Source organism: Brassica napus, chromosome A8, assembly GCF_020379485.1.
Source record: "Brassica napus cultivar Da-Ae chromosome A8, Da-Ae, whole genome shotgun sequence".
Taxonomy (NCBI): domain Eukaryota; kingdom Viridiplantae; phylum Streptophyta; class Magnoliopsida; order Brassicales; family Brassicaceae; genus Brassica; species Brassica napus.
Genome location: NC_063441.1, coordinates 12,051,970 through 12,068,703, shown reverse-complemented (window position 1 = coordinate 12,068,703; position 16,734 = coordinate 12,051,970). Strand labels below are relative to the sequence as shown.

General features: G+C 35.4%; 4 protein-coding genes and 1 non-coding gene across 5 annotated transcripts; 3 read left to right on the top strand and 2 right to left on the bottom strand.

Annotated features, from left to right (window-relative positions):
* The first annotated feature begins 118 nt into the window (after window positions 1-118).
* On the top strand, window positions 119-2,313 carry LOC106384698. Its single transcript, XM_013824626.3, has one exon. It carries the CDS (start codon window positions 217-219, stop codon window positions 1,378-1,380), a length of 1,164 nt encoding a protein of 387 aa, XP_013680080.3. The 5' UTR covers window positions 119-216; the 3' UTR covers window positions 1,381-2,313.
* Window positions 2,314-5,057: 2,744 nt separating this feature from the next.
* On the bottom strand, window positions 5,058-7,317 carry LOC106389873 (galactan beta-1,4-galactosyltransferase GALS3). The gene is made up of 2 exons (XM_013830220.3): window positions 5,940-7,317; window positions 5,058-5,576 (listed from the first exon to the last, which is right to left on the bottom strand). The coding sequence occupies exons 1-2, from the start codon at window positions 7,079-7,081 to the stop codon at window positions 5,231-5,233; spliced, it is 1,488 nt and encodes a 495-aa protein (XP_013685674.3). The 5' UTR covers window positions 7,082-7,317; the 3' UTR covers window positions 5,058-5,230.
* A 2,613-nt stretch (window positions 7,318-9,930) lies between these two features.
* Window positions 9,931-11,033, top strand: LOC111215044. The gene is made up of 3 exons (XM_022718106.2): window positions 9,931-10,133; window positions 10,217-10,354; window positions 10,831-11,033. Exons 1-3 carry the CDS (start codon window positions 10,043-10,045, stop codon window positions 10,845-10,847), a joined length of 246 nt encoding a protein of 81 aa, XP_022573827.1. The 5' UTR covers window positions 9,931-10,042; the 3' UTR covers window positions 10,848-11,033.
* A 305-nt stretch (window positions 11,034-11,338) lies between these two features.
* LOC106389871 (protein PLASTID TRANSCRIPTIONALLY ACTIVE 14) lies at window positions 11,339-13,971 on the bottom strand. Its single transcript, XM_013830217.3, has 12 exons — window positions 13,810-13,971; window positions 13,565-13,723; window positions 13,349-13,486; window positions 13,155-13,280; window positions 12,941-13,069; window positions 12,775-12,864; window positions 12,547-12,697; window positions 12,364-12,473; window positions 12,218-12,289; window positions 12,026-12,131; window positions 11,749-11,943; window positions 11,339-11,663 (listed from the first exon to the last, which is right to left on the bottom strand). The coding sequence occupies exons 1-12, from the start codon at window positions 13,864-13,866 to the stop codon at window positions 11,542-11,544; spliced, it is 1,455 nt and encodes a 484-aa protein (XP_013685671.2). The 5' UTR covers window positions 13,867-13,971; the 3' UTR covers window positions 11,339-11,541.
* Window positions 13,972-13,994: 23 nt separating this feature from the next.
* TRNAT-AGU lies at window positions 13,995-14,068 on the top strand. Its single transcript has one exon. It is a non-coding gene; the product is annotated as a tRNA-Thr (tRNA).
* The last annotated feature ends 2,666 nt before the right edge of the window (window positions 14,069-16,734 follow it).

Sequence of the window (16,734 nt, the reverse complement as noted above, 5' to 3'; positions counted from 1 at the left end):
CTGTATTTGGACATTTTCATATTTTTAGAAAATGAAGTCAAAAACACTTTAGGTTACATTACATTATTATACGTGCTAGTCATGACTACAAACTAAAGTAGTCACCAGACGTGCAACCCATTATTCTCCGCATATAAGTATCAATCAATCTGTTGTGGTTGTCTATTTCAAATCAGTTCTCATTCATTTTCAGACCAACTTAAGAAAAATTAAAAAATGGCGACAGATGTTCTCAGCTTCAGGGACGATAGTAGTCAGGAGGATTGGCATGACTTTGAGGTTCTAGGCCGTGGGGACGAGCCCAAGATTCTGATCAAGAAGACAAGTATGCACTCCGACTCCGAGAGACAAATCTCTGTTGATCCTAAATCTCTATTGTCAAGGAACGGGAGCTTGGACATGATATCCTCAAGGCCTAAAGACATCGACGACGTGGCATTGTCTCAGCCGTTGGATCATCAAGATAAGACTAAGTTCATGAGTTGCAGCCTCCCAAACTCAGTAGCCATGTCACCTAGACATAGCACTAGTCATAACTGGAAGGACAGGACCACGGAACAAGTTCTTGACCTAATGCTCGTCCAAGATGCAGCCGCTGCGTTTCGAAGAAGCAAATCTTGCGGTGAAGGATGTGCTTGCCAGCCACCGCTCGATGTCGACATGATGGTGCACAAATCAAGAAATGGACATCATCATCACCATGACTTCTCTTCCTCCAACGCCAAGACTCTCTCTCAGAAGAGTAGCGGAAACAACTCTTTCTTCTCAAAAACAGATTCTAACAAAAGCAATATCAATACCGCTAACGCGAAAAGCATCAACACGTTGGAAGACAGGTTCAAATGCAGCGCTTTGTGTCTCTACCTACCAGGTTTTAGCAAAGGTAAACCCATCAGATCATCTCGTAAAGGTGACTCCTCGTACACTAGAACCACCACGATGACTTCTACTCAATCCATGGCAAGAACCGTTTCCATTAGAGACACTACGGTGCTGTCCGCTCGAGCCTCACTAGAGCGGTTCGAGTGCGGTTCATGGACGTCTTCGGCTATGATTTACGAGGACAGTGCTGATCTCGGTGGACATTTTTTTGACTTGCCTTCTGAACTAATTAAAGGTGGTCCAGGCGGTAATGATCAAGATGATCCTGTTTCTGCGGCTTTCTTGTTCGACAAGGGACCTAATTTAGAGAAAGAGATCAAAGGGGTTTTGAAGACTTCTGGTTCGAAATCAAGAAGATCTATGGAGTCGCCACGACACGTTAGGTTCTCGACCTCGTCGCCGGTTTCTTATCCGACGTCTCCGACACATGCAATCACGCCACGGTTGCTACAAGCCACCGGGGGTTTTAGTGGTTTCATGGAAGCTCAAACCGTATGAATAATAAATGGAGAATTTTTAACAATTTATTTATTTATGTTAATAAACCACTGAAGTTAATCAAATTATTAACATTTCGAGTTAATTTTATACGTTTTGTACTGTAAAGAAACGAATAAACCCGGAAAAGTGAAAAGATTTGTTAGTATTTTATTTTTTTTTTATCTGTGGGATTGATAATTTCTAAATAAAAGCATCATTAATTACTTACATAACTACAATTCAACAAATAATAAAATAAAATCTATAGTATTATTGCTCATGTAATATTAGTTTGTTAATAAATTTTACATAAATTTTTCAAAGTCATCTAATTTGGAACAAAAAATTTCTTCTTAAACGTCAATTATTAAAAATGGAGGAAAATCAAACTTAATATATATTTTGCTGGATTTTCATATAATTTTTTCTTAAACATCATTTCACTTTTTTCACTCATGCATTTCAAAAATTAAAATAAAAATGTTCAAAAATAAAATAATTATATGTATTAGTATACTTTTATCTTTCCATTTTTTTAAATACTGTATTTTAAAAATAAAATAAAAATATATTAGAAATACTCAAATCACATTTCCTTTGTTAGTCATGGACTAAAATTCATGAATCACCAGTGTAAACGATAAAATTTATAATGTAATTATTTATGATCAAAGATTGCCTGTTTTTATGATTTATCCTACTTACGGCAAAAGGCTGGGCTTCCAAACACCAAAAATATAAGGGGAAATTCCTTAAAAATACACAGACTAATTTTTATTTGCTAATAAAATACACAAACTATTTTGGCTCCCCGTTTAATACATAAACTAATTTTCGTTGCCTATTAAATACATAAACTTTCGAAATTCACAGGTTTTACACATAGTTTTAGACGGCGTTATCTATATTTAACGGAGGCGAAGACGACGTTAGTTTTTAATTAAACATGTGCTTAATTTATGAAAAATAATTCCTTAAAAATACACAAACTAATTTTTATTTGTTAGTAAAATACACGAACTAATTTTTCTTTGTTAATAAAATACACTAACTATTTTGGATCCCCATTTAATACACGAACTAATTTTTGCTTCTCATTTAATACACAAACTTTTAAAATTTTCAGATTTTACACATCGATTTAGACGACGTCAACTATGTTTAACATGATTTAGTGGATGTATATGTTAGTCTTTAGTTAAACATGTGATTAAACTACGGAAGACAAATTCTTTATAATCCTTCTGATAGATTATATTGGTATTTTTAATTCATTACGCTTGCATAGTGTAAATTAACCTTGATTGAATCACTATCACTGCAATCAAAACGAAAAACAAGAGTCAGAAACTAATTCTAAAATTAGAAACTCGTTTAAAATTACCTAGTTTTCTTCGTCATTTTTTATGACATGGAAATCAACTCCACTTCGAAGCAATATAAAATGAAATCAAAGCGAAGAAGAAGAAAAAGAACAGAGTTTGATGAATAAAAGAGGTTGGAATAGATTAGGGTGTCAAACTCGAAGTGAAGCTAACTTGAATATAAGAATCAATAGATTCGAGAGGTTTTGGTTGAGGGTGAGCGTGCTTTTCACATTTTAACCATACATTTAGTTAAAACTAAAGTCATTTCTGTTAAATGTAGTTGACGTCGTTTAAATCGATGTGTAAAATCTACAAATTTTAAAAGTTTGTATATTAAATGGGAAACAAAAATTAGTTCGTGTATTAAATGGAGATCCAAAATAGTTTGTGTATTTTATTAACAAATAAAAATTAGTCAGTGTATTTTTAAGGAATTTTCTTTTCATAAATTAGACACATGTTTAGTTAAACATTAACGTCGTCTTTACTTCCGTTAAACGTAGTTAACACCGTCTAAAACAATGTGTAAAACCTGCAAATTTTAAAAGTTTGTGTATTTAATAGACAACAGAAATTAGTTTGTGTATTAAACGGAGATCCAAAATAGTTCGTATATTTTATTATCAAATGAAAATTAGTCCGTATATTTTTAAGGAATTTTCTCAAAATATAAATACTATATATCAATTTCAACCTTTCTCAGACCATCATGAAAATATATCTACCAACCAAAAGTTGAGGAAGAAATCTAACGAAAGTTATTATCCTGTTAACCTATTTGAAAATGGATCGTTAAGAAAATAATTGTGGGTCCAAACGTAAATCTTGGAGATTTAACACCACATGTAAGAAAAAAAAAAGGTTCGTATGATTATTGAACACCTTACACCTGTAATCACGAAAAGTGGGTCCCCAATGTTCTCTCCCTAGGTGGGACCTGCACGTTAAGGTCCATTCGGTGGTCGTCAAGAAAAGCCTAAACGCACGTTCCTCACCTCCAAAAGTAAAAAGCTATCTTCTTTTGTCAATGATTAATACACAAACTGTGAACAACTGATATACTCAAAAAACTAAGAAACCCTCTCACCTTCTTCTCTCCATAGGCGACTTTTTCAGAGTTTCAAGTCCGCCGGCGCATGACCTGCGCGTCCGTTGCCGGCCATCCCCCTTCTTCCCTATCTCATTTTTATTTGCTCACCTCTTTCTTTTTCTGTTGGTGTTGATATGTTGGAAGCACTGGTTAAGGTCTCGCCGCCGGCTCCCTAGTATTGCTACGGGGAGAGCTTGCTCCGGTGTCTTGAGATTTTTCACTGGTGTAACTACGAGGCATCGCAGGTTCTAAAGCAGGTTGAGTCGGCGTTTATGGGTTTAACTTTCGACAGATCTGATTTTCCATTTCTAGATCTATTCGGAGTCATAGCAGTGACGGCGCGTGACGGGTTGGTTGCCTCTCTTCTTTATTTTCCAAGTGGTTTTGTTGCGGATTGGGTTGTTGTGGAGTGGAGCGTTCGATTTCCTGGTTGTTGAAACTTGGTATCATGTTTTGGTTCTTTAAAATACAGAACTTTAAACTTATTTAGCAGACTTTCATCTATGGTGTTGAGTTCAGTGATTGCTTGCCATGTGTTTAGAGCGTGTCAGGAGAGATTGATTGGCAAGACTTCATTCTGTGGTATTAGTGTAGAGCTTCTATCGAGGGTAAGTGGTCGTATGAATGCGGCACATCCGTATCCGAAGGAGGTGAACCGAGTGAGTGTTCCCCCTGTTGGGTTATGAAGTTTCAGGTATTTGTTTCGTTGGACGTTATCGATTGGCGGGCGTAGGCAGCAGCGATAGTCGTGTGGTGTGGGTGTTAGAAGTGGAGGTTATCGTATGGCGTGCTATGGGCAGCAACGATATTTCCCCGATCATTGGTCTTTACTCGGTTCGAAAGTCTGTGAAATTGTTGTTTAAAATTCTTATGTGGTAGTTTATATGAGTTTCGGATTATTTTTAAGCTTTGTTTCAGTAAGTTGTCCCGGTGTGGGCTTTAGTTGTCCCGATGTGGACTCAAGTTGCCGCTTCTTATGGGTTTTCGGTTCTGGGACTATCTCGTTTTGTCGTCGGTGTATTATGTATGAACTTTTGTATTTTATGTTGGAATAATAATATATTTGACGGGAAAAAAAAAAAAATACAAACTGTACAGTATTAATTTCGTTATTGCATCCTAATAACTTTATTCATCCGTTTAATCGTGTCGACAAACGACAACGATATCCATCTTCACAATTATTCTCACTAGTTTATATACTTAAAAGAGACATTTTCCTATCCATACACAAGATATACGAAGAGTTTATTTAAGCTGTACTATGAACATATGCCCAAGCTGTGATACAATATAATGAAAGAATACACAAAATAAAACAATAAACAAAAACATCTGCCCCATCTTTGATTAAGTTCTAATAAATCTTTCTAAAGACGAATACAATCACTATCCATTTTTCTTTATATTCTCATTGCCGTGTCCTAAGCAACCGGTTACCGATCGTTCTCATCTCGAAAGTTTTCACAGCGAGGCCAACATCGCGGATCGTAGTGTCCAACACATAAGGATTGTTCTCGAAAACAACTCGAGAGTCGTTGAAAAGGTGACGGCAAGGCTCACGGCGCTGAGAGATGGAGCCGTGGTAGTGGAAGTAACGGATCTTGCTCTCAGCCTTGTGGTATGTCTTCCCTTGCAAGTTCTGAGACATGTGGACACCCGTTGCAAATACATTACTCGGTTGGACCGCGTATTTGCGATCACGTCTTGGAACCTTCTTGACGTCTCTATACGCCATTTTCTCAAATCCCCAGTTCCTGGAACATAACATAAATTAGCATTTAAGACATCAAATCATGTGATGCGAAACATAAGCAACCGACATGAGAGACTAATAGGGAATGCACAAAGACTTTTGCAGGCCAAGTGTTGACAGAATCAGATGCCTACTTGTTCTGTGATCTTATTATATTCAAAAAGGGCCAATCAAAGACTTGTGCTTTTATTATTCTAACGTTACTCAACACATGGGTTTTGGTTAAAGTGTCAATCATTAAACCGACAACATCACGAGAAACAGAAAAAACCAGAGTCATCTAACAGCTTGTTCTGTCTGAACAATCGAAATCTAGTTACTAGTAACTTTTTAATCTGAACTAATGTAAGATTATAATTTTTACCTGTAAGTTCTCGCCGGACCATCGCCGGAGTAACAAATCTTACTACTCATCGGCATCTGCTCAATAGTAAACTGAGAATATTCCTCCAAAGATTCCATAACCGACTTAATCGTCTCCTTCTCCGGAACATATATAAACTCGTCAACATCAAAGAAGAACATCCACTTCGCCGCGAACCTATACCTATGCAAGCAATCATTCACAACCATGAACTGATTATGATAATACCCGTCGAACCGCTCTTGCTCCCTTATATCATGCACGGTCACTCTCCCTAGCTCGATCCACGGCCTCAGAACCTCGAACACTTCGTCGTGGATGCCTCCGGCGTCGTGGAGCACGAAGTGCGACCGTTCTCCGAAGAACCTCACGTGGTAAGTGATCCATTCTCTGACTCGCTGCGGGCTTAGGTTCCCGTAGAGAGACGAGCCGCAGTATAAATAGTCGTACTTCTTCTTTGGGGAGGTGTAGAGGGTCAAGTCGACGGAGTTTGGTGGTTCCGTTAGGACGGGGATGGAGTCGGTGAGGTTCCGGTCGGGGTCTCCGGTGGTGGCGTGGAGGATGAGGTTTCCGCCGACGGCGGCGGTTGATGGGAACGTGCAGTTGACGACGACGGTTGTGTAGATCCGTCCGTATCCCCAGTCGGTTAATAATTTAAACCCGGGTGTTGAAACCGGGTCCTGAGTAGGGTCGAGAGGGACCCACTCGCAGCGGTAGGAAGGGTGGCCGTACACGTGGAGGGGTTTTGATGATAAGCCGATAACGGCGAAAGTGTTGACGCCGCCTCTGTAAGCGCTCATCGAGACGAAGTTGTAAGACGCGGAGCCGTAGCCGGTGAACGTCCGTTTGATAACGCCGTTATCTAAAACTCTTTCTAGCTCCGTCGCCGTCTTCTTCTCGGGTAAGACTTCAGTTGTGGTTGTGGTGTTAACGGGGGCGGCGGAGGAGAAGCGTGAGATGCAGAAGCGGAAGTCGGAGGCGGAGAGTGAGAATGAAGAAGGTATGAAAGGTAAGAGAGTGGCTAGAGTGAATATAACGAGTAACGCCATGGAGATGAGCTTGAGCTCGGTGGAGAAGTTCCATATGAGGCTGACGAGGAGCTTCTTCTCCTTAATAGGGTGTTGTTCTTTGTCTTTGACCATGGTGAGTGATATTCTCTTCTTCAGTACTGGATCTGACTCGAGAGGCAGAGAAGATGATGAATAAAAAGGAATAAGAAGAAGAAGAAAAAAAAGAAGAAGAAGAAGAAGAAGTGAATAGATTCGTTCTCTCAGTGTCTCTGTCTTCGCTCTCTTTCAACAAGTCGGCGAGTCGAGTCGCTTTCTATTCTACACCATGTCTTTGTATACACCTGTTCTTCTTTGTCTTGTTACCAGCGGCTGCATTTGTTTATATGTGTATGTATTATATATACTTTTTAACGAATTTTGGAAAAATGCAATTTCTATGATATTTATTTCCCGGATTTACTAGTACTTTTATTTTAATAAGGGATGTTTTCTTTACTTTTTTTTTTTTCCAATCTTTGATCTTACAAAAGGTTACTAAAATTAGATAAAATAATGAATCCATCATTAGATAAAATTAGATAAGATTACGCAAACATTCATATGCAGGGACATTTTTAGCTAACAGTTTTTTACTGTTCTTTTTAAAGTATGAGTGTTTAATTCATGAACTTCAGTACTTTCTTATACTTAAAAAATAAATGAAAATTAATCAGAATATGGTATATTTTTGGTGTGTGGTTTAGTGTAATTTAAAACAGTTTGTTTTTTAATAACAAACTAGATTTTGACCCGCGCTTAAAAGCGCGGATTATTTTTCTGATAAAAATATATGATATGAATTAGTATTTTAGTTTTGTTATTCATTATTATGTGATAAAATTGTATTATATCAAAAAATAAAATTATTATTTTTATTTAGTTAGTTAATGTAATTATATTTTTAATCGTTTGATTTTTTTTAAACATTATAAGGTTTGATCAGACTCAATGTCTATTATTTTAAAATAAATTATTTTAAATTAGATGAGAACAATACTTTTATATCGAGTTTGGATCCGTGGTCGAACCGGTAAACATGATGACTTGTACATAAACTGGTTTAGATTAATGAAAACTCGTTAATTTAAAGCATATAATCTTCGAAAAAATCCACAATCAAGTGTGACCCGACATTTCGTTGACCTGGTAGAAAAATAAATAATCTTCAATAATATTTTAAGAGATGAATGAAACTTCTAATATATTTTTAAATTTATGATTTTTTATTTACTTAAATGTTTAAAATTTATATATAATTAGTTGTTTTATATGAAATATTTGGTTTGATATAAATATAGGATATTTTGCAATTCTAGTAAGATTATATATAAATTGTATAAAAGTCAGTTAATATTATATATACATTGTATATACATTATTTAAATTTTATCATCAATTTTCATTAATAATAATTGGGTTTACATGATATGAATTTGTAACTGATAAAATAGGTTAGCACTTATCAATAATGCATTCTTTTAGAATATTACTGAATCTATATGTAAAAAAGAATGACTATATATTCCTGTAAGTTTGTATAAAAAGAATATTCAGATGTTATAAATCGTGCTCAAACACTTGTCTACAAACTTATACATATATATATATATATATATGTTATGATAAAGGTTGTCTTAGAAACCTATGTTTTATACAACAACATAGAATTCAATAATAACATTTCTATTATTATGTAGTACTATATTAGAATGCAATATTGGTTTGTGAAATTTTCATATTCAAAGAATACGATAAAAAAAATTTACGGAAAGTTAATTTGATAAAATATTACCAAATTCATAGTGTCTATTTTTATATTCATAAATATTATTTTATATTCAGTTTCCTAAACAATGAGAAGTAATAAATGGTTTCATTAAAAATATTGTATAGTTAGAGAAGAATAAGGTGAGACCAAAAAAATAGTTAAGTCTAATGAAAAAGTCTAATAATTTTTCATAGGTAGATTTTTTAAAACTCCTTCCCTTTTAATAGTATAGATTACAGTCTAGTTAGTTTATAAAAAAACACATAGCCATGTAGACTTTTAATTCGAGCTTTTGACATTATTTTTTAATTCAAATTTTAAATTAGATTTAGCTCGGTCGAATATTCATATAAAAAGTATAAGATTTGATGACATTATTTATATTTCCCAAAAGTATATATTTATGGTTCTCTCTTTCCTAATGCCGTATTATTTTGACTTGCAGACGTCGCAAAAGATGGAAGGAATATAGATGTGAATATGGGCTGCAGCGCGTGGTTTGGACCCAAGGTCATATTATTAACAATAAATATTTTCTGCTACTTATTATTAGTGTCGTTTCTAGTTACCATTACTTTTTTTTTTTTTAGTTTACCATCATTACTGGTCTAGTTTTAGTATTTTTTTGCTTAAACCGGGGAAGTTAATTTAGTTAGCCATTTTGCAGGCTGACGCTTCAACCGAATTAAGAATAAGAAATACAAAACTCTACAAAAAGAAGGCACTGCGACGGCTTTCTTTTTACCGTAGTTTTTTAAAATATATGTTCAGAGCTACACCGTTTCCTTTACAGGGTACAAGATCTGTCTGTGGGAGGTAGGCAAGGCGATGGTTCCAGTAACCACCTGTCCGTTTCGCCAGCGTGACCATTTGCTTGGCTTCTCTCCAACGTTTCAGTTGCCAAACGAGAAAGCTTCTGACCACATAAGATTAGAAAAAATCTTTTGTGACGACGACACTTTGTTGGATTTTCAGTTCAAAATATTTATGCTTTTTATTAAAATTATTACTTAGGTTAGGTATTAAAACTTTTTCACTTATAAAAATATTTTCTAAAATCTTTGGTGCAGTTTTCCAAAAAAAAAAATCACAGTAGAATGTATATATATATACACATATTCTTTTAAGTTTCAGGCCCATTGGGCTTCAATCTTCACAAATGCAGATAAGGACCAACCATGGCGGACGAAGCCCATTTGAACACAAAAGTAGCCTTTATGAACACCAACACAAAGTCAGATTAAAAAAAAAAAATCACAAATCAACAAATTTCAGAAGAAGAAAGGATGCCTCTGAGTGCGACGATGGTGGGAGCTTTGCTGGGTCTGGGTACCCAGATGTACTCCAACGCTCTCCGCAAGCTCCCTTACATGCGCCGTAAGTCAACGATTCCAAATCCAAATTTCGATTCCGATTGGATTATGTTTTTATTGAAAAAGGGATGTTTGAAATGTGATTAGATCCGTGGGAGCATGTGGTGGGTATGGGACTAGGTGCTGTGTTCGCGAACCAGCTCGTGAAATGGGATGTTAAGCTTAAGGAAGATCTCGAGGTCATGCTCGATAAAGCCAGAGCTGCCAATGAGCGCCGTTACTTTGGTATGTCTCTGTCTTTGTGGGTTTTTACTTGTTCCGTCTATTGTGTTTGGCAATGGATCTATTAGTATAATCACAGGGTTGTAACTTGTAACCCAAAACACATGAACATTAGGCTGAATCATTTCTGCTTTATGGTTTGATTCTTCTTTGTTAAGCTCAAAGGTTTAAGCTTTTCAAAAGTTAAGTCACGTAGGCTAGCTCTGTTTTGTAAGTTAGATAATTTGAGTAACATAATGTTTTTTTTAAGGAGTTAAAACGCTTTCTCATGTTCACACAACTTTTGACATATGTTAAGTGAATGACTTTCTTGTTAAAATCTCTAATTATTATTGATTGTGAGGGTCTTGTGGGAATTTGAGTTTATTACATTTCTTGCTTTGTTGGATTAGTTTGCATACTCAGATTTTTTTTACCTTTTAAATTACATGACTTTGGATATTCAATTTTTTCTTTTGTTTTTTGTTGTTGTAATGCAGATGAAGATCGAGATTAGTTTTTGAGTGATCTTTGAAGTCTCCAGAAAATAAGTATCTTCCGCTGGAGTCAGTCATCTCAAGTGCTTGTCTTTGTTTGATTTTCTCTGTAAAAGCTTTTCATTTTCTCTTTTGCTTTGACAATCTGAATCACATGGTTCTGCTTGCATCTGGCTAATAATTTCGAATCATAAACCTTTCAACGATTTTACGGTTCACAAATCAAGACTACATCATTCATTTGCCTGATTGAAATCCAAAAAGTTCAGGTTTATAACTTGGCTCAAGTTGCATAAGAAAGCAATATAAATTGCTAGGAGCAGATGTATAACTATATGTAAATGTGCAGGCAAAAGAAGTAGTATTTGTGGAACTGCCCTTTTTTTTTTTTTTTTTTTTTTGAAACTCCATTTGTGGAACTGCCCATTCAATACAAATGCAGATAAATCCAAAATTTCAGAAAAAAAAAATAATCGGCTGTTCTATTATTGTTGAAGACATGGAGACCAAAAAGCAAAAGGTTATGATTTATGATCGCAATTGAAACAATCTAATAACACATTTAAACTAACTGTTTCATACAGATGCATAAGCTTACAATGAACAAAAAACAGTTCCATGGTGCAGTTTCTAAGTAGCTCAAAATGGATTGAGGACCAAGTACGGATCTCAGAGATAAATCCCAAAAAAGAGAGAATCGTTTTCAGTTTCGGATCAAAACAGTAACCGTTCTTGATAGATGTCAAGTGCCTTGATGATCTTTCCAATGAACATCTTCCTGTGCATTCTATACTTAACAGCTGTTGCAAACGTCGTCCTTGCTTCCAACATTGAATCTGTTCACAAAGCCAAGGCAGAGCGAAAGCTGTAAAGCATCATCATCGTACACATGTATATATATTTAAAATGGTCATATCATACCTAGCAGTTTCTGATCTTGCTCTGAGGTTGTGGGATATTCCGCAAGCATCTTTTTACATTCATCTTGCAACTCTTTAACCGCTTTTCTCTCAGCACTTGGAATTGGAGGAAGATCTATGTCTGACCAAGTGGGCAGTGTTCTTGCTGCAGCTATAACTGCTCCATCAACAAAAGAATCATCACCTGATAACTCACCTGCCACAGTGTCCAACACAATAAGTAACTAACATTGCTCCTCATTTCTCCAATAGAGTGGGAACAAAGAAAACGAACTTACTATCATGGTAATAATCTTCGGGAAGACCAAAAATGTTGAAGACCGATAAAAAGGAATTCAAATGGATACGAGAATCTCCAGAAAACGGTAGAGCATCCCATGGATTCTGCAGCAGAGACATACAACATTGCATAAACAAGAAAACTTAAAAAATGAAAACAAATGCGTTAACAGTAAAAAAAGAAGCATTACCACAGGAGTTGAGAACCCGTATCTTTCCATAAGCATGTTGTTATTCTGACCAGGCATGTAGTTAATGGTCATCTGCGAAAAAGATATTTGAGATAAAGCAGTAAAGTGAAGGCTGGCATGCTTATTGGAACATTTGAGTCACTTACCTCTTCGCCTTTCTTAATTGCCTGACCAGCATTTGACATGACCTCAAGGATACGGTCTTTGGGACGCCAATGTAGGAAACAGTTCGGTTCAAAGGAATGGTTTAGCATATCTGCAGAGGAGATGATTAAACCCGCTTAGAACTGTAAGATTGTAACACAATAATAATAATAATAACACTTTACCAGCATAAGGAATCATCATGTTCAAGTCTTGAACCAACGCACCGACCCTAGTTTTCATACTAATGCATCTTGTCTGCGCGATACTAACCGCCCATATAAACCTTTCTGCATCTTCAGCAAGCCTTTTGATCTTGAGAGGAACATCTGAATGCTGTTTTTTGAAATACAATTTTTGTCAACGAACAAAACATAAAACAGACAAACACAATTGTCTAATATATGTTTTACCCAATTCTTTTCCCAAAACTCAAGGACTCGTTTCTGTTGTTGTCTAATAGTTGAAACAAGATCAGGATCTTGTAGCTCCGCAAGGTCTTCCTATAGCAAACAAAAAAAAAGAACACAGAATTAAGATATCACCAATGCATATTACAATGATAAGTCTCAATCAAACCTCAGTAGCTAGAAGAAAGCTGCTACACTCATCAGCAGCCGGCAGAAAATCTCCATAGAGTCTCCAGAAATGATCTTCTCGATCAAAAGAGAATAGCAAAAGACACGCTAACCTGAGATCCCAATCTTTCTGTAACCAAAACATTATGCAACATTGTTAACAAGGAGAAGACTTTGAGAACAAAGATGACAACTTTTAGAGTAGTTATTATTACCTCAGGATCAGTTGAGTTGATGATATCGAAAATGGGATGACCAATAGGAACAATGTCAGGGAAAAACATCCAAGGGTGCTTCTGTCGGATTGTTATCATCAATTCATGAGGAATCTCCATTATCACCTGCCACAAGAACAAACATTTAAAAAATTATAAAGTTGTGAACTTTAAAGGATACTAAGAAGACAGACTCTAGCACGACGGCGAGGTTCAATGTCTTTAGAAGCGTAGACACCAAAACCATCAGGGCCTTCCTTAAACTCAACTCCATAAGCTCTCACTCTTCTAACATATCCAATTTTGTAGAAATCCGGATCCGCTGGCTCCAGCTAAGTCAAGAACCAAAAGAGAAACTGTAAAGTCACAAACTTTTCGAACTCATATTAAGATACTGTTTCATCCTTTACCTCGGACAAGGAGGATTCTTCGGAAGCAGGGGACTGAAACAGAGGGAAAGGTTGTGTCTCGAGAGAAGCAACTTTGATGGGTTTTACTGTACTGGTTTGTCTCTCTCTTACGAAACTGCTTCTGGGTCTTGGTGCTGACACAGTTCCGCTGCAGAAACCCTTTTGTCCGGACGGAAAATTATGAGGTACTTAGACAATTATTGAATAAAGACACGAACAGAGTACATAGAGAGAGAGAATAAAACCTGAGGTTTGGAGATGAAGGTGTTGATCAGGTAGTGAAGAGAGACGGGAGAAGCCATTGTTCCTTCAACTGAAATGGGTTTACGAGACTGAGGGGGGAGACAGAGATCGTTCGTTATCCTTTTGTTTTCAAGTGTTGATTCTGTGTAGATATCTTAAAGTTGATTAATTTTATGAGTCAACAAAAGCTTTCATAGCTCAGTTGGTTAGAGCACCCGTTTAGTAAGCGGGAGGTCTTGAGTTCAACTCTCAATGAAAGCAAATTCCTTTTTCTTTTCTCTTTTCAGTTGCTTTGCATGTATCGACTTATAGTGGCTGAGACAGGCTATTATTCAGATTTGTGAAGCGATTATTAATCATACGCCAAATAACTAGTAGTAAAGGTTTGCAAGTAACTAGTAAATGGCTTACAATATTTTGGGTATGTAAAGATTTACCAAAGAAATTTAGCTGCAGAGATTCTTTTCTTAGGATCCTTACTGTGCATTTTTCATAACAAGGTCTTTAGCATTCTCAGATATAGAGGGCCATGGTTGGCAGGTCCAAGCTATATCCCAGTAAGCTTCACATGAACACACACTTATCAACTAACTAAACTGGCATAATTGGGAATCTGTTCTTTTTTCAGTGGAGCAGGATATGTTGCTCTTGTTGAGTATGCTTATTTAACTGGAAGACCTTTCAGGGTTTTCAGTTTGGACATAGGGAGATTGAATCCTGAAACATACAGACTCTTTGGAGAAACACTATGGTACTCAGATTGAGTACATGTTTCCTGGTGAATGTTGAGGTTCAAGCTTTGGTTAGTAACGTAACGGCTAGTGTCAATGGAACATCCATGGTGGGATATCTTCAAAAGTGAGAATGTTCTGAGCTTGGGCAGGCAAGGGGTTGGATCATTGTGCTTTATTCAGTTGGGGAGAGATGGCTGTGAAGGTTGCAAAATTTAGAGCTGATGGTGAACAAAAGGAGTTTTGCTAAAAGGGAGTTGCATCTTGGGAGTTTCCCTACAATACTTGTTTTCCCAAATAAGTATCCATCAGAGAAGAGATTCGTTGATTCTCTGACATCATTATTGAATCTTGTTCGGTAAAACCACACTAACTTACCGAGGGGAAAGAGGCAGTAAAAAGAAAAAGATTCAGTCTCGTTCCAGAATGCTAGAACAGATGAAGATCATGATATTCTCTTCTGAAGCTTTTTTAGCTTTTGTATAGTTGTGGTTAAAAGAGTTAACTATTTTCTTTTAATTTCTACAGAACTTTTCGTTTTGTAAATTTTTTTGCTTATGTGATGATCTTATGAACAATATAATTTAGAAGAGTGTACTCATAAAAGGCAAAGATTCTAAACATCAAAGCAGAGTTAAAAAGCAAGAGACAAGAAGTAAGGAATGTACATCTTATCCTCTTCCCTCTTCGTTTATGCCTTTTCGTTATAGAAACAGATATAAGTCATTGAAAGAACCAAAAATGTTCTCGATCTCCGCAGTACGTCATGTAGAGTAGCCCATCTTTCATCTTTGTGTTTTTCATAGATTGCAGACATCAATGCAGCTGTTAATAAAGCAAAAAGAGACCAGTGAGACCAAGTTTGGTGAAAATGAATCTTATATTATATGGTGTTGAGAGTTTAAGGCCCTTACCAGTTGGAGGCATTGATGTATTATTGACAAAGACTGCTATCTCAGCTCCAAGCTTGATTCTTTTGCGGACAACGTATTTAAACTGGCCAACGGTTAGGTCTGAAGGGACAAGATACCTAAAAGAAAAGTGATAGAAAAAATCTGTGTTAGATTAAGTACAATTTTCATGATAATTATATTACAGAGATTAAAGAGCTCAGTTTATTTAGTTACTAGTGGTTGGCCCGCCCTACGGGCGGGGTAGTTTACGTTAAAACTATTGTATATGAAAATATATATTAATTTTATAAAAATTTCAAAATTTACTTTAAAATAAAATAATAAATATAATATTTTAAAAAAATCAAATTGTGTTTATTAATATTTTTTTGTTTGAGTTGAAAAGACCTCTGCCATTTTTTGGTTATAGATTACAAAATTATGAAATTAAAAAATTAATAAAATGTAATGATTTATATTTCTATTTCACTTTGATATAGTTGAAGAAAATCTAAAGTAAGAATAACATTTTTTAAAAAAAATTCTAAGAGTATAAATATAATACTATTACAATTAATTATCGTCTCCCGATTATAAATTAATCCACTTCCAAGCTAAATCAATTGAAAATATAATGTAATGTAATAAAATTATAAAATGTTATATTTTAATGTAATATATAAATAGTTTCATTAATTTCACAAATAACAATTAATCTATATTATTTAACAACAAAATAATGTTTTAAAACAAACCAAACCAGAACCAAAGTGGACCCAATATTTATTAGTCAGTTTCTACTATTGTTGTCCAACCGGAACAAAAACATTAACAGACAAACTGAAATTCATAAATAGTCAGTTTCATTGTTCATTGTCTAAACACAACATGAAACACTTTGGTTGCCTCTATACCATTTGGTTTTCGGTTCAATTATGGTTTTTGTTGGTTTTCCGGTTCTAAAGATATAGGTTACCGTTCAGTTATTTATGAATTTCACTTTCACTATTTTGGTTTTTGTTCCAGTTTGGGATAACAATAGTAGAAACTGAATAATAGATTTTGGGTCCACTTTGATTCTGGTTTGTTTGTTTTTTCGGATAATTCTAGATAAATCGGGAAATTGGAGATCTTTGTATTTTTTAGATAAAATATCAGATAATTAAAAAAGATTCTACATTCTTTTGGGTTATTCAGATATTTTAGTTACTTTGGATAAAAAATATTTGATTTTTTCGAGTAGTTCGATTTATATGTAATATTTTTAGAATATTTGGTAATTTATAAACTAAATGTAATTAAT

Bases quoted from the DNA above. Each gene is read 5' to 3' on its own strand.
- LOC106384698 (XM_013824626.3), top strand. From the start codon at position 217: ATGGCGACAGATGTTCTCAGCTTCAGGGACGATAGTAGTCAGGAGGAT.
- LOC106389873 (XM_013830220.3), bottom strand. From the start codon at position 7,081: ATGGTCAAAGACAAAGAACAACACCCTATTAAGGAGAAGAAGCTCCTC. The intron at 5,577-5,939 runs GTAAAAATTATA...GTTATGTTCCAG, and splicing joins GGTCCGGCGAGAACTTACAG to GAACTGGGGATTTGAGAAAA.
- LOC111215044 (XM_022718106.2), top strand. From the start codon at position 10,043: ATGCCTCTGAGTGCGACGATGGTGGGAGCTTTGCTGGGTCTGGGTACC. The intron at 10,134-10,216 runs GTAAGTCAACGA...AAATGTGATTAG, and splicing joins CAAGCTCCCTTACATGCGCC to ATCCGTGGGAGCATGTGGTG.
- LOC106389871 (XM_013830217.3), bottom strand. From the start codon at position 13,866: ATGGCTTCTCCCGTCTCTCTTCACTACCTGATCAACACCTTCATCTCC. The intron at 13,281-13,348 runs GTCTGTCTTCTT...TTCTTGTGGCAG, and splicing joins AACCTCGCCGTCGTGCTAGA to GTGATAATGGAGATTCCTCA. The intron at 11,944-12,025 runs GTAAGTTCGTTT...ACACTGTGGCAG, and splicing joins CGAAGATTATTACCATGATA to GTGAGTTATCAGGTGATGAT.